Here is a 16526-nt window from a genome sequence, read left to right as displayed (position 1 = left end):
TTACCGAAGACGACGTCTTCCCCAACTGAACAATTTTGAAGAAAGGAACCAAGATCATCTACGACATTTACCCAATGGGGAGAATGGAGAGCATATAGGGGAAAGACTGCCGCGAGTTCAAACCAGAGAAGTGGCTACGAGAGTTTCTGAAGAGAGTTTTCGAAATGAAGTTCCCCTCCCGTCGCTGTCAAATGGAGAGAATATGGGGGAAACACTGTTGTTGCAAGTTCAAACCAAAGAGGTGGCTACGAGAGTTTCTAAAGAGAGTTTTCAAAATGAACCGCCCCTCTCATCGATGTCGTCCTTAAAAGCGATAAGATGGGTTTTATTTAGTAGCTGAGTTGGCTCGTGAGCTCGCAAACCAAACCACGGCTCACTCGAGTTCGGCTTGATTACTTAAATGAGCACAAACCGCTACTCGAACTAGATTCGAAATGCTTTCAAATCAAGCCGAACCAATCCAGATCCGAGCCGAGCTCGAGCTATTCGAGAATCGGCTTGGTTCAATGTCCTCCTTACATGTGATCCTATAATAAGCATATGACTGGATGATCAATTTTTACTGAAAGAAATAAAAATATGTCGTAATAAGGGTGTAGAGAATGGTAAAGCAAGAGAAAAACCTGTTAGTTGACATGACATGTTGAGACAAGCAGTAGAGGAAGAGGAGAGGCATAGGATGGCTGAAGATTGGGTAAAGCCCAACATTTTTCCAGGTTTTTTGGTATGTGTTGATTGGAAAATAATGGTTAAAAAATCATATGATTTTTCATGTTGGACTTTCTAGGTAGATATTCATTTCCTGAAAAAGTTGAGCACTAATAGTCCCTAGAAATGTGTTTCTGCCTACAAAAAGATTTTCCAAAGTTTTCTAGAAAAAGCACTAACAAGGCCTCAAGAAAAGACCCACCAAAACTTTCTCTTATCCGTGAGGGAAACACTTAGACCCTAAAGCCCATGAGGGTGAGGGAAGAGGAAGACCTTTGCTTTCTTACTTACCTCATGTGAATTTGGTGGTTTGACCAATTTGAATTGGACAAACTGAAAAATTTGCTTCTTTTGGCTTCATTTGGTAAAATTATCAAGCAACTACTACTTATTAAAGGACAAAATCAAAATTTTGGAATAAAATTATAAATAGTTTATATGACAAGAAGATAATTAGACCACTTAAAACTAAAAGTTTTGTAACAATTCCATCACCTATATTTAGAATTAAGTCTTATTAAAAAATTAGATAAGTTTCAACTGGCCAAATCAATTTTTTAAGTGGATAAGCACATAGACAAATGGATCAAAGTCCCACGCAATCAATCACATTAGCCATAATTAATCTCTAAATTTGTCTTTGTTGGCTTTCATGATAGGGAATTGGTTTGACCACAACACCCTTCATGAGCTCGACTAAACAATGAAGCTTAAATCATTTCAAAGACTGTAAATTAGGGTCGACAAGGGAGCCCATGAATGACGACCACACCCTTCCCACCCACTCGCTCGTCTTCTTCCTTTTTTTTCTCCTTTCCTTCCGCATTATTGTTCATTCATTGCGAGTTCATTTTCAAGGAATTAACAAATATATATGTTGCAAGGTATATCACTCACCACCTTCCACAAATGGTCAGCTCCTTGCTATTTGGGTTCCGAGATTGGATCAGAGGTTCCTTGGCCAAAGCCATGGCTGCTTCTGACCAGTACTCACCTAGCATCCTCCTCCAATTCATGAACGATCTCTGGTTTCGCCAAAACATCGTCCTGAAGACAAAGATTATACAGGCACCCATATCGGAAAAACCATCGCAATCGCCGCCGCCGCCGCTGCAGCTGCTGGCGTCGCCTCCGGCCTCACTCATACAGCAGAGCGAGCTAGGCATCCACTACGACATGGATACTTATTCCAATTCCAAGGTAATAACAAATTTCTGTGCGGAAAACTGTCGAACAATTGTACTTCCTGAATTGTTGAATTTACAGATACTAGGCTAAGATTAATTAACGAGTGAAAACTGATGAGCAATGACGATTGGTGATTATAAGCTGGAGAGGCCGACAACAGTACCCGAGTGTCCTGATTTTGTCATCAAGCACCGACGGATACATCTGGGACCGGCTGCTTCCTCGAGCAAAATCGGATCCTTCTCGTTGTCTCCTGGTGCGCAAACTCGGAAGAGGAGAAGACTACCCAAGATGAGCAGCTGCAAGAGCTTTGCGGAGCTCGAGAACGAGGAGATAAAAGGGTTCATGGATCTGGGTTTCATCTTCAAAGAGGACCAAGTGACAGACCATGTGATGAGTGTGATTCCCGGGCTGCGGAAACTCGGCGAGAAGAAGAAGCTAATAACCAGACCGTACTTGTCAGAGGCTTGGCTAATCAACAGACCCAACTCTCCCTTGCTGGATCTGAGGATGCCACCGATCTCGGCGGCATCTGGAGCGGACATGAAGAAGCATCTCCGTTTCTGGGCAAGGACAGTGGCTGACGAGGTCCTGTAATTACCAATGGTAAAATTCAGTCTGAACTTGATACTAGTGTTTTGGGGTTGATATCAGTGGCACAGAGGGCGCTGCAAGAAAGGAAGACGAGAGGCCGAGAGCAGCCACTTCATGTGAGACAAAGGTGAAGATCGAAGTGATTAATCACTTGTAAGCTGTAACTGTAAAAATGAAAAAGTGAAGTAAGCCATGATCAGAGAGGATGCTTTTCAGAAAGAAGAATTCTAGATAAGAACGAATATTTATTTGATATCGCCGCAAAGAGAGGACAAAATAAGACAAAACCGATCGGTATTCTGTTACATCCTGACATAAGAATTCAAATCTTTGGAAAACCAATCATAGTGCTGCTGTCTCCGTTCTCTTTTCCGGTCAGCACCGGAGTGATTCCGGCTGATACGGTGCAGCCTGGAATTGAACCCATGAAATCTGGAGTTTGGACTAGTAAAAACAAATTTATATCCGGGAGACAAGGAAAATATATAAAATAATTTACCAAGGTTGATATATATTGTGCCGGCCAACTCTTCTCTGGATTTAACATTCTTTGTCAATATATTTAATGTAAGATTTCTATTAAATATTTAATATTTAGAATTTTCTCATTAACTATTCTGAGTTGAAAGGATTTGATAAAAACCACCACATGTCGAAGGTGGTGAGATGATTTATTTATAGCCTTTACATAATCATATATCACCATATTCAGAAGATTACAATGGAAACGAAAAGTTTACAAAGGAGGAGTCTTAATCAAGGCTAATTACCCTCAATAGTATCTTTACAAAAGGGAAGCTTTCAATCAAGGCGAGGTATTTTCAGCAGTATCTTCAATACCCCCGCAAGCTGAGCGTCGGATTGGAACGAACGTGAAGCTTGGATCGGAAAAATTCAAAAAGAGGTCGAGGAACACTTTTGGTGAAGATGTCAGCAACCTGTAGGTGGGAGGGCACATACTGGGTGCGAAGTTTGCCAGCGACAACGAGTTCCTGAAGAAAATGGTAATTTAATTCAACATGCTTAGCCTGCTTGCGGGAAACAGGATTAGAGCTTAAGAAGATAGCATGTTTGTTGTCGCATAAGAGCAGGGGTTGTCGTGGAATGGGAACCTTGAGATCATGCAGAAGATGTGTAAGCCAAAGAATTTCAGCAGCAGTCATTGCTTGTGCACGATACTCAGATTCACAGCTGGAGCGTGAGAAAGTAGGTTGCTTCTTTGCACTCCAAGAAACGAGATTGTTACCAAGATAAATTGAGTAGCCTGCTGTGAAACGATGAGTATCGGGTCAGCCAACCCAATCAACATTTGAATAAGCGACTAGCGCACTGGGAACAGTGGATGAACGAAAAATAAGGCCAAAATGGAGGGTGCCCTTAACATAGCGAAGAATACGCTTAATAACAAGAAAGAATAAGTCCAGAGGAGCCCAAGACACTAAGATGCGCTGGATGACGAGGCTTGAAAATGCCAACTTTCGCTCGGGTAATCATAGGATGAGAACCCAAGGGAGAAGGAGGTTGAGCAACGGTCTCAATAAAAGGCGGACTAGAGGCCGAGGGTGGCAAAGGAGCACCTATAAGAGCATTATCAACCTGTACAGACTCATCCAAAGGGCCAGAACAAATATTACACAGGGAGGAGTTGGATCGAGGAATGTGCGGGGAACAGGGAGGAGGGGAAGGGTGTGTGGCTCAATATGGGGAAGATTTGGTTCCAAGAAATTGGAAATGTGAAGAGAAGAGAGAGGTTGGGCCTGGGAGCTAGGGATTGTAGGAAAGTGAGTTTCATCAAATTGAGCGTGACGGGTGATATACAGCCTAGTTGTGAGAGGATCAAGACAACGAAACCCTTTGTGAGAGGGACTATAACCTAAGAAAATGCAAGGAATGTTACGGGGAGAAAGTTTGTGAGGCATATGATCACGCAAACAAGGATAAACATGACAATCGAAAGGATGAAAATTTTCATAATTCGGAGAGTAGCCGTATAAAAGTTCAAAAGGTGACTTACCTCCAAGGAGTGGAGTGGGCAACCAGTTGATGATATAAGCTGCGGTGCTGAAAGCGTCAACCCAAAAGTGAAGAGGAAGATGAGAGTGGAAGAGAAGTGCTAGGCCATTCTCAGTCACATGACGATGTTTTCTTTCAGCACAACCATTATGAGCAGGTGTATATGGGCAAGAGAGTTGATGACGAATGCCAAAAGAACGTAGATGGGCATTGAAGCAATTGCTAGTAAATTCCGCACCACCATCACTTTGAAAAATATTGATACGAGTGGAATGTTTGTCTTCCACAAATTTTTGAAATTGAAGAAAAATATCAAAAAAATCATATTTAAATTTTAAAGGGTAAAGCCAGTTGAATTGGGAATAATCATCAATAAAAATTACATAGTAGAGAAAACCCGAATTTGATTTGACGGGGAAAGGACCCCAAAGATTGCAATGAATGAAATCGAACACATGAGACGACCTGCGTTCATTTCGAGAATAAGGCAAACGATGATTTTTAGCAAGTTGGCAGGTACTACATAGTTTGGGAGAAGGCAATAAAGAAGTAAGAGAAAGATGTCATTTTTTATTTAAAAATAAAATAATAGAGTGATTCACATGACCAAGAAAAACAGACTTACCGCACTCCAACACATAAAGCCCTCCATTTCTTTTACCGGTTGCCACCACCCTTCCCGTTTGATGATTCTGGATAGTGAAAAAAGTATTAATAAATGTAACAGAGAGAGGGAAGTCAAACGTTAACTTACTAATGGAAAGAAGATTTTTAGTGAGATGAGGGACAACCAAGACATCTAATAAGTGAATATTTGGAACAGGAGAAAAGGTACCAGTGTGGGTATTGGGTAGAGATGCACCGTTTCCTACGATCACAGAGTCCTTACCCGTATAATTTTTGGACTGGTCTAAAGTAGATGGATCAGTGGTCATATGGGTTGAAGCCCCAATGTCCAAAAACCTGTTAGCAGCCTCGGGTCCAGCAAGAGAACAAGAAGTGTTGAAGGCTTCGACAAGATTAGCTGAGGAATCAGTCCGAGTATACTGCTGATTGCAGCGGTTAGCATAATGGCCCTCCATGCGACAGATTTGGCAGCCGGGTGGAGGAAGACCCTGACCAGAGTGGTACGTCCTCGGTTGGAAGAGTTGTTGTCATGGGAATGATAACAACCTCGCTGGTTACTAGGGGAAGCAGAGGAAGTTCCATGGGTATTGTTACGGCCGTGATGAGTGGTTGTGAACGCAATAGTGGTGGCAAAAGGCTCAAGGGACCGCTAGAACAACTCAAAACTTTTTGCTTTAGAAACTAAATCTGCAAAATAGGGGAGAGAGGTGAGAGCCATCTGAGTGGTGGAAAAACTGGAAATTTCGGCACCGAAGCCACGAAGAAACCGGTGCACTTTGTCAATATCCTCGACAGGTCTCCCAATGGCATGAAACTGATCACAAAGAGCTTTAAAGGTATGAGCGTACTTAACAACTGGTTTGGTGTTGCGTTTCATCAGCCACAAATCATCCTTGAGTAGCAGTTCACGGGATTGCGATTGATGGCTGAATGTATTCTCCAATGCGACCCAGACATCGCGAACAGTGGAGAGGCCAACAATGGTAGCCATGGCTTCCTCAGTGAGAGAAGAGAGCAGTAAACTGAGAAGCCATTGATCGGCTGATTTCCATGCCAAAAATTTGGGGTTGAGTGTGGTAGAGGAAGCTAGTTCAAAACGGGATGGAGGAACAAGAGTTCCATCGGCATAGGCCAACAGTTCTTGATTCTCAAGGAGAGGAAGAAATTGACTTTTCCAGAGAAGATAATTGGAGGAAGACAACTTGATGGTGATCATGTGGATGCGAATGTTAAAAGGAAGAAGATGAGAAGAGGAATCGAAAGCCACGGGAAGAAAGGCAGACGATTTTTTTTTTACATGCTGGCGTTATACTTGCTCACCGGTGTCGCTCTCTGCGTTATAGTGATTTTCTTCTTTCTGCTCGATGGAGCAGAGGATTCTCCAGGAGGCTCCATGGAAGACAACGGCGGATGGCGATAGCGATACAGGACAATGGCGTTGGCTCTAGTAGGCTGGGGACGATCGGCACTAGGGCCGAAGAGCCAATGGCGGTGAGCGCGAAGAGCTTGGCGTGAGATGGAAACGCGACGGCATATAGGCTTCAGATTCATGTAGGACGCGATCTTTGACAGGTGGCTGTCAATTAATTTTTCGATGAGGATGACCTGATTCACCATCGACAGACGGCGAACGATGTAGCGAACAACGGTACCACAGCAGAGAAGAGAGAGAAAAAAATGAGCAGAGAAGCTCGGTGAAGCAACGAGAAATTTCTAAAAAAAATTCTGAGAGAAATCTAGGGTTGTGCAGCAGAAACAAGGTAGACCGCCCGCTCTGATACCATGAAAGGATTTGATAAAAACCACCACACGTCGAAGGTGGTGAGATGATTTATTTATAGCCTTTACAAAATCATATATCACGATATACAGAAGATTACAATGAAAATAGAAAGTTTACAAAGGAGGAACCTTAATCAAGTCTAATTATCCTCAACAGTATCTTTACAAAAGGGAAGCCTTTAATCAAGGTGAGGTATCTTCAATAGTATCTTCAACATAAGTAAATGACACAAATTTGGATATATAATACTTAACGTAAATCTTGCATTAAATATATTAGAAGAAGTTAAAACAAGACTAAGCTTGTAAAATATCTCGATAAGTTAGAGACGAGACGATGATTCAAAGTCACATAGGCATTTTGTGGAAGGGATAACCTAAATATTGAGTTTCGAGTCTCCCTAAATTCAGGGATAGGGTGGTATAAAGCCATTGTAGTGAAATATTCTTGAATATTATCATAAAATTTAGGAAAAAAACTAATATAGTGAAATATTCTTTAAAATTAACATAAACTTTTCCAATTTAATAATCTAAAATGTAACTTATTATGTGTTTCTTTAAATAATTTATTATATTATATTATATATTATGATACTTAGAAGTTTTCCAGTGATCCAAACTATTAGCACCCTTGATATTATATCCACCAATATGATCTAAAGATTATTGGAAGAGATAGTTTAAATTGTATTATTCAAATTTAAATTATTGTAATATAAAAAAGGCAAAAGTATTGTCTTAAATTCAAATTCATAGAAATATTAAATCATAAAATGCTTATTTATAATAAATTTATAAATTTATATTAAATCATAGAAGTCTATGAATAATATTTTAATAATTAAAGATCAAGTTCTTAGGCTTGTATATAGTTTTAAACATTAAAAATATTTAAAATAATTATTTTTTATTTTCCTTGTGCACCCAAACAATAGAAATTGTGTTCCTCTTTTGTTTTCTCTCTTATTTTTCATGGATTGCAACTGAGCTATAGATTTAACTCTGACAATCAGCCAAATCCAAACCAAATTTGATTGATCCCCTTTTTGGTGGACTTGAATGTGCTCTGACTTATGCAAAGGCGTTTAAATATCATGAACTTGAATCAGACACATTGAAACTTTATCTAAATAAGAATTGATCAAGATCTCATTCAATTCTAGGCTTAATATAGATGTCGGATCATTAGTGGTAGATTGAGATATAATGATTTTCTCATTTTATATCAAAGAGAAGTTTTTTTCATTTTCTTTTTCTTTTTAAAAATCAAACTTTTTTCAATCATATTTTAAGTAGTTCTAACAATATAGTGTGCTTTTACTAACTAAGCAGTAAATGTGTCATTAATTTATTTTTATTACTGTTTTATTTATTCTTCTTAAGTTATTATTATAATAAATTCAATGGTTTATCCTTGAGTAAAAAAAATTTGTTTTAAATTATGACCCAAATCTCTCACAAACCCATTCTTCTTCATGAGCTTGAACATGTTCCACTTGTTGGCCCAGGTAGCTTCTTAAGAGAAGAGGGATGGGGGGGGGGGGGGGGGGGGGGGGGAGGAGAGAAGAGAATTGAGGTTTACATGTTAAAATTTTACTTAAGGCATGGAAATAAAAATCATGAATGTAAAGCATACAGACACACCACAAAGATAACACAAGATGTTTGTTATCGATGTTCCCTTATTGGTATTCACTGCCCAAGAACTCGTGCTTGGGAAACTTCACTAATTTAATTCTATTAGCAGGAATTTACATCAAAGAGATTCAAGCTCTCTTTAAGCTATGTGTAGCATACAAGTTTTTACAAATAATCTCCCCAAGAGATTGCTTGGATTCTAGCTCTAGCTAGGTCATTTCTATCTAGATTTCAATAGGTTTTAAATGAACCTTTCTCAAAATAAAATTACTAAAGAAATGATAAAACTTACACTCTTTATCAATTGGATAGAATATTCTCCTTGAGAAATCCAACTCTCCAGCTTTGTTGCACAATGAAAATGGTAGAGCTTGTATAATGCAGATACAATGGAGAGAAAAAAGAGTAGGAAATTTTCCAGGGTGTAGAGTCACTCTTTCTCACAAAAGCTCTTTGGGAGGATTTTCAAAGAATTGAGAATTAAAGCTTGTGAATGTACCAATAAATACTCATTAACTTCTCAATGGGAGGTTGGGTGGGGTATTTATAAGTTCCCCAAGCCAAACTAGCAATTTTTTGCCCATTTACAAAAATCGGAGTTTACATTGATAGATCAATCAAGTGTAACGACTATTTTTTTTGTCAAAATGTGTCTTATTGATCGATGGTATGATCTATCAATTTATTTCCATTTGGTATGATATTTTAAGTTGGTCAATCATTGACATGGTATGATTGATCAATATCTTTTCATTGGGTCTAATATTTTAAGTTGATCAATCATTGACATGATATGATCGATCAATCAGAATTCCCTTTGGCAATGCATTGCTTATGATCGATCAATGTACTTCCTATGATAGATCATGCTTCATGTCCCTAACTAGCAAAGTTTTATATGATCGATCAGTCTTATAGGTTGATCGATCAATCAACAAGAATTTCTTTACCTGGACAGTATTGATCGATCAATCCAAATGGGATGATCTATCATGTTTTATAGCACGGTTAGGCCATGTTCTGGATGATCGATCAATTGACTCAAGTTAATTTATCATGCTTTATAATTTTAGCTTGTCCACTTCTAGATGATCAATCTTTGGTAGATGTTGATCGATCATTCCAATGTCGATTCATCTAATAAACTTTTAAAACATGGGAATGAATTATCCTAAGTGCTTCTAATATGTTTGAAATATATATATGATGGTTTTAAAACATGTTTTAATGTATTTTATGTCCTAAAGCTCCTAGTTTGCATTATACCTCAAATTGGAAGGAGTTGGACAACTCTCTTTTACATAGACTAAGTTTTGACATTTATAAATAAGTCATAAAACTCTAGTCTTTAATTTGTCTTCATATTTCAAGGGTGCTTCTTCAACATTTATTGACTTTCCATGATGATTGAGGTCTTTGAAAAGTTTGATTCATTTTGATGCTTTTAGAGCTTGAAATGAGTGTCTCTTGAAGGAAAAGTATATGTCATACTAGATTTATAATTGTCGGTTCTATTAAATTTTGTTATCAAAAAAATCAAGAAGAGAGTGAATATACTGTCAACACCACCATATCCAAAAGGGGTCCAAATCTGAATCTATCCCTTTGAGATTAAATTGTGAACATAACTTGGATTTGGGAGGGGGGTGGGGATGGTAGGTTATCCTATATATACATATAGAAGGTTAAAGATAAGAGTAAGAGGGTATTTCAACAATATTCCAAGATTAAGTAAGTACTTATACAAAACAAGAAAATCTTTTATTAATTATGCAATATTCAAATTAACAAGCAAGCCCACTAAATTAATGAGAAAATATCTTGCTTAATTTTTTTTAAATGAAACTGTCTAAAGGTTTTAGTGATTCTCTTAACAATGACAATGCCTATATCTCATGCACAACTTAAACCGCTTTGGTGAAAACATGATGCTTTATTTAGTATATGGTAGCTTGTGTAATGAGAGCAAAATAAAAAAGAAACTAAGACAATGAGAAGTGATTCAAAAAAGAAGGGGGTTGTGCATTTGAGAAAAATAAATAAACACAAACTACAACAACTATCAACTACTTATTTCAAAGTACAAAATATTTTTTATCAAAATTTAAAAATAAAAAGTAGTTTAAATAATTAAGTAAATTTAACTAGAATTTTTTTAGTTTCATGTTGAAATTTGACGTTGTGCTAGTTTAGTATTTAGAGCTTTGGGAGTTAAAGAATATTATAAAATGTATTAAAAATAGCAACAAATATTACAAAAAATAAAAATTGAAGCGTAACAACAATGTTATTAACAACTCAATCAATAGCCTCTTAAGCTAACTAGATCTAGTTTGCTCCAATTCAATTAGGTTTTACCATTAGTTGAACTATTATTGACTTTATCATATATCTAAAATTTATGTTAGACTTCTAACTGGGGTTCTTATATGAAATTGCAAAGGTGGCCTAGTCAACGCAATTGACCTATTTTTTAGTTTTACAGTACTCTAACTTGATAAAAAAAATTGAGTATGATGGAATTAACCTACTTTAGTTAAATGATTCAGTTCAAGTTTAATAACAATGGCAAAGAAAATAACAAAAAAACATAATTTTGTCATAGTATAACTTAGTATGATGTGTAGCCAAAAATATAGTCGCAAAGTAAATATTTTATATAACATGATCATGTAAGTTAATGAAAAGTATATAGTTATAAAAATACTAAAACATGTTTAGTATATGAATTTTTTTTAAAAGTTGGCATTTTCATTCAATGTAATAAAAGATAACCAACTCATGCATGTTTATGCCCAAATGATTCTCAAATTTACTCCCACTTCTTCTCTAATGATGAATTCTGAAACTTGTGGGTCAGTGTTGATCTTGTCAAGTGGATGACAACAATACTAAACGTTTGGTTTATTATGAAACTCTTTTTTGTGTGAAAATATAATCTACATTTTAAAAATAAAACATTGTCTACATCTTTAGCCTCTTACTAGTAGGAAAACTTGTGTGGTGCATAGGGATAAAATAAAAGAAAAATTAAGATTAAATCCCATCTTTAGTCTTGTAAGAAGACTGTAAATTATATTGGAGTCAACAACTAAAAACAATATAAATTATAAACTTGTCAAAGAATAAGAAAAATCCAAGGTTAGCTTTTTAGAATTGTGGAAGAGTAGATATGAAACAGTCTCAGATGACTCTCATAGCAAGAAGTCTCACATAGCCAAAATTATTATGGTAGAGTTTTACAAGAGTCTCACAAGAGGAGGTCTCATAGAAGAGTCTTAGTTAAAGTTGTTTTAGTTATATTAGTCTTCTATTTATGTGCAATTATTTAATTGTTCTATGACTAGTCTTTTAAGTATTTGACTTTGGGTGTAATTGGGACAAATGTAGTTTAATTGTAATTGGATTGTACTTGTTTATGCTATAATAAATAGAGGCTCATTGTACTCAAATTACAACAAGTTAGTGAAGTTTTTTATCTTTTCCATAAATTCAACATGGCATTAGAGTAGGTTTTGTGAGTTAACTTAGTCAACCCATAGAGATAATATGATCCTTTTCTGATCTATCATCTCTAGTAGTTTAAGTTTGTATTCTATCTTTTTTTTTTTTTTTCTGTCCCAATACCCTTTATTTTCTTGGAAATATACATCCATACTGAAATTTTTATATTTCAAATTATATATTAACAGAAAGATCTTCAAGTCCACTTTCCAACACAAAAAGAATTTTGATAATTTGAATTTTTTACAAAGAGAAATTGATATTTGAAGTACCAAAGGTTAGATTGCAAGAAAGGTTCAAGCAATAGCAGAAAGTTTTACTTTTCGAGCCGTTTAAGCCATCAAGAATGAGACTTTATATCTGATTCATACTAATTTGAACTTCTAATGTTGGATTTGCAAAGTACTTCCTTTAATTTATCATACTCTCCCATCTCCCTTTTTTTCTATAACCTGGTGGAAGAGGCCCTTTCTAACTATTATTCTATAATTTTAAATCATCAAATCCAATTCTTGAAAATTTATAGTTTGTATATTATAAATGTAAGGTGTAGCTAAGTTAACATGATTTTGCTAAAACCAAAGTGTGTAGTATTTTTAAGCTTAAATAGAGGATACCTTCTCTCCTCTCTCTCATCAACTAATGTAGCAATCGTATGCAAAGATTTTCTTTATTTCAAGAGTCTGCAGTCTTGGCTCTATCTTAGTTAAGCAATGATTTTCACTTAGATATTTTGTTGACATAACATTTAACACAACATGTGGAATAAAATACCTTTTTTTTGTACTTGTTATTCTACTAACAATAGATGGATAAAAAAGTGACCAAGTTTGACTCAAGAGGGAGATAAAAAAAAATAATCCTCTATTAACATGATGATCAAGGAAACTTAAGAAACGCCAATAAGAAAGTTTTGAGATGGAACATAATAATAGAAACTCTATAAAAATAGACTTCTCAAATATGTCAATTAGTTTTTAACACAACTTGATCAATTTACAAAGAAAATATTCAAGAGATAATTCTGAAATAGGGGAGATTTAGGACACTTTTGGATTCTAGAATTAGAAACAAACCTTTCTAGATTCAAAATTTCAAACTTTGTCAAAAATGAAAATAAACTCATAATGGGAAAGATTTCTCTTAAAGAAACTAGTGTAATATGAGATCAAACAAAAGAAACTTTTAGGGAAATAAAGATACTCAAGCTGGTAAAATATTAACTAGATTTTGAAAACAAATAAGAAATTCAACCAACATTAACAACTCAAAAAGTGAAGCAAAAAATTCGGTTTAAATTCGACACCAATAGGGGAACTTCAATACCAAAAAATCTTGTGTTATCCCTATTGAAATTTTAATTTTTAATTCTCAATTTTTCAATCCCTCCCCCCCGTAAGAAGCCACCTGGGCCAACATCTAGAACTAATGGTTGCACATGGTTTAGTTCGAGTTGTAGTCATTATTTCAAGAGTGATCATATTTAGAACCAGTGGTTGCACATGTTTGTTCGAATGAAAGATTCTAAGGGACACTAAGGAAGAAGCACAAAAGAACCAACACCCCCGCCCCCCGCTCCCCACTAATAAAGATAAAAAGAAAGGGAAGTTGATCAAGTTACTGGGATCAAAAGGTAATATGCATTTATTTTAGGTATATAATCTTGTAATGTTAATTGGTAGGATCCCTAACTTGATTGAGAAAATCAAAATTTACATTAATTGACTACCTTTGAAGGGGAACCGCGAATAAGTGTACACCATATTTAACATGATCGAAAATCTCACACATGTAGTCAACTAGAAACCGACTAGTCCCAATGAAACCATAGATGATTACCTTTGATGATGGAACGATTGGAGGCTAAGTAATTAGGAGTATGGATCAAAAGGATTACAATTGACCATTTTCTTTCCAAGTCCATATTTCAGTAATTGGACATTAGTTTTTCATATGCCTTTTTTTATACTTGCTCTTGACATAAGTTTATCTCTTTGATGTTTGATAGGGGAAAGTAAATTGTTAGGCATTTAGTTTTTTGCCTTCAATGTAAAAACAAAATTATTTGAAAAAAACATCCTTACACGAGTAAAACTTAGATATAGAATTTATTTGTAAATTTTTCAAAGGCGTATATGCCTTATATACCTTGAACTTGACTTGAATACTTTATTTACTTGTTTACAAACTTAAATAAGATGTGTATTTAAAATAAAAATTCCATAATTTCTAAGAGTATTTTTTGTTCTTTATTTTCATACTGCTAATTTGATTTTAAGTGATATAATTATTTCATAGATTGTTAAAATTTTAATAATTTTTAGAAGTTTAACGAATTAGGGATTGTTATGAGCTAAAGCGGGTATAGGTCAAGGATTTAACATTGGTGTGGGGATGGGTCAGGGGTAGAGGTGGCATTAAATCAAGCTGAATCCGAACCTGCCTATGTTTGAGTTGAGTTTGATTTAAATATTTCAAACTCAAACTCAAGTCAAGCCTAGCCTCGAGTTTAAAATTGTAATTGAGCTTGAGTCCAATAATTTTAATGGAGCTCAAGCCGAGTTTGAGCCAACCTACATTTAAAACTTTGCATAAAATACATGTCAAATAAACTGTAGATAAAATTGGGCATAATCTTTACCTAAAATTGGGTCTTACCTCTACCTAAAATTAGGCATGACCTCTACCTCATATTGGGCATGACATCTACCTAAAATTAGGGCATGACATCTATCTAAAATTAGGCAATGATAATGATGAACAACTCAGATCCTTTGTGGCGATGTATCAATAAATTGGCCAAAGATGGGGCTCTCCACACAGAGCTTTGTCGTAATATTTGATTGAGGAGGAAGTGGGAATAGGGGATGTTTTTAAGCAACTAGTTATTCACCGGCTAGAAATCCATCACTATTTCCCCAAAACATAAAAAAGTTCTCGAAAGGATAATAACAGATACTGGTAAAACTATACCCTGAAGAAATCAAGACAAGTAAGGTTACATAAGAACCTGTAAAATTATATAGGTAATTGAAAAAGATCAAGATTATGAACAAGAACTGATAAAATTTATGTCCTGAGAAATACAAAAATTTGAAACAAACTTCTACCATGTAAATAGAAAAAAAGGTAACCGGAAGCAAGCAAGATTATGAATGAAAATGTATAAAAATAATACTTTTGTTTTTAAAAAATGTATAAAATAATGCATGCTGAAAAGAAAATGGAATTAGCAAACTACAGAAAACGATGCTCTACATATTGAAAATTAGACTGCATACGATGTACCCTTTTTTTTTGTTGAAACATACTCTTAGAGATCAGAGGAATAGATTAGATCGTTTACCTTTGTTCCATCACTTCCGTTGGCGAGGAAGAAATCTGAGAGGAAGAAGACCGGAAGAAGCTCTTATAGAAATTTTAAATGCAAAAAATGCAGAACTCAACAAATAAAAAATGCAAAGAACTCATCAGATAAAAATGAAAAAAATCAGATTACCGATGTTCGATTGTTCCGTCACTTCCGTCGTCGATGAAAACAAAACATAACTTATTAACATGAATACTAGCAGGCAACAGATAAAGATCTTGCCTCTGTTCCGTCACTTTCGTCAGCGACACTCGGAGAGGAAGAAGAATCGAGAGAAAGAAATCGGAGAGAACATGTAAGAAAAAAAAATGCAATCGATTTAAAAACCAAAACTTACCTAAATAAGTAGATTTCAGTATGATTTTTCTCACCACCAGCAGTTGATTTTCCTTCGATCTTCCCAAGCCTGAAATCCCCATTTCCTTGATTCTCGAGCTCGGAGTTGCCGCTACGCATAATCCCTCCCGCATCGCTGGTTTTTCTCAGACCCTCGTTAAATTAATGAACCGACTCGTGAGCTTCTAAACCGAACCACGGTTCGCTCGAGTTCGAGCTCGTTAACTTAAATGAACTCGAACTCGGTCTTGAATTTGATTCGAGATTGTGTAAATCAAACCAAACTGAGTCGAACTCGAGCTGGAGTTACTTGCAAATCGGCTCGGTTCGATGCCACCCCTAGTAAGGGCTATAGGGTTGAGGGGGAAGGGAAATAGGGTGGGACGGGTAGAGTTTCAGTTTTTGGTTCAAGACTCCATTTCAAATTCATGTTTTTAAAAAATCCTACCTAAATTTGATCTTTCCATCTTTAGCTATCATGCATTTGTAGGACAAAAGGAGTAAATCTAGTGAATCCAACCCATTTAAAGCAATAATGAGTCCATCGCCAGAAAAAAAAAAAAACCATGCATGGTGATGAAATTATGGGTATGTTTGGAACCCCTAGAAAGAAAAAAAAAGAAATAAGAATGTGATCATTATTATTTTAAAAAATAATTAGTGAAAATGAGATAACGGTCAAATTCTCATTTTCTTTTCTTTTTTTTTATGGGTTCCAAATAGACCATAACAGTTGCCTTATAAAGTTATGTTTGACTTGAAG

General features: G+C 35.8%; 1 protein-coding gene across 1 annotated transcript; it reads left to right on the top strand.

The window, feature by feature from the left end:
* Positions 1-1565: 1565 nt before the first annotated feature.
* LOC137966709 (uncharacterized) lies at positions 1566-2686 on the top strand. Its single transcript, XM_068813401.1, has 2 exons — positions 1566-1908; positions 2038-2686. The coding sequence occupies exons 1-2, from the start codon at positions 1618-1620 to the stop codon at positions 2491-2493; spliced, it is 747 nt and encodes a 248-aa protein (XP_068669502.1). The 5' UTR covers positions 1566-1617; the 3' UTR covers positions 2494-2686.
* The last annotated feature ends 13840 nt before the right edge of the window (positions 2687-16526 follow it).

This window comes from Aristolochia californica, unplaced genomic scaffold, assembly GCF_029961685.1.
Source record: "Aristolochia californica isolate CCGP_79_NKW_82.1479 unplaced genomic scaffold, dmAriCali1.0.hap1 SCAF_5, whole genome shotgun sequence".
NCBI lineage: Eukaryota > Viridiplantae > Streptophyta > Magnoliopsida > Piperales > Aristolochiaceae > Aristolochia > Aristolochia californica.
This window is presented reverse-complemented; position numbering and strand designations above follow the sequence as displayed.

Bases quoted from the DNA above. Each gene is read 5' to 3' on its own strand.
- LOC137966709 (XM_068813401.1), top strand. From the start codon at position 1,618: ATGGTCAGCTCCTTGCTATTTGGGTTCCGAGATTGGATCAGAGGTTCC. The intron at 1,909-2,037 runs GTAATAACAAAT...GGTGATTATAAG, and splicing joins ATACTTATTCCAATTCCAAG to CTGGAGAGGCCGACAACAGT.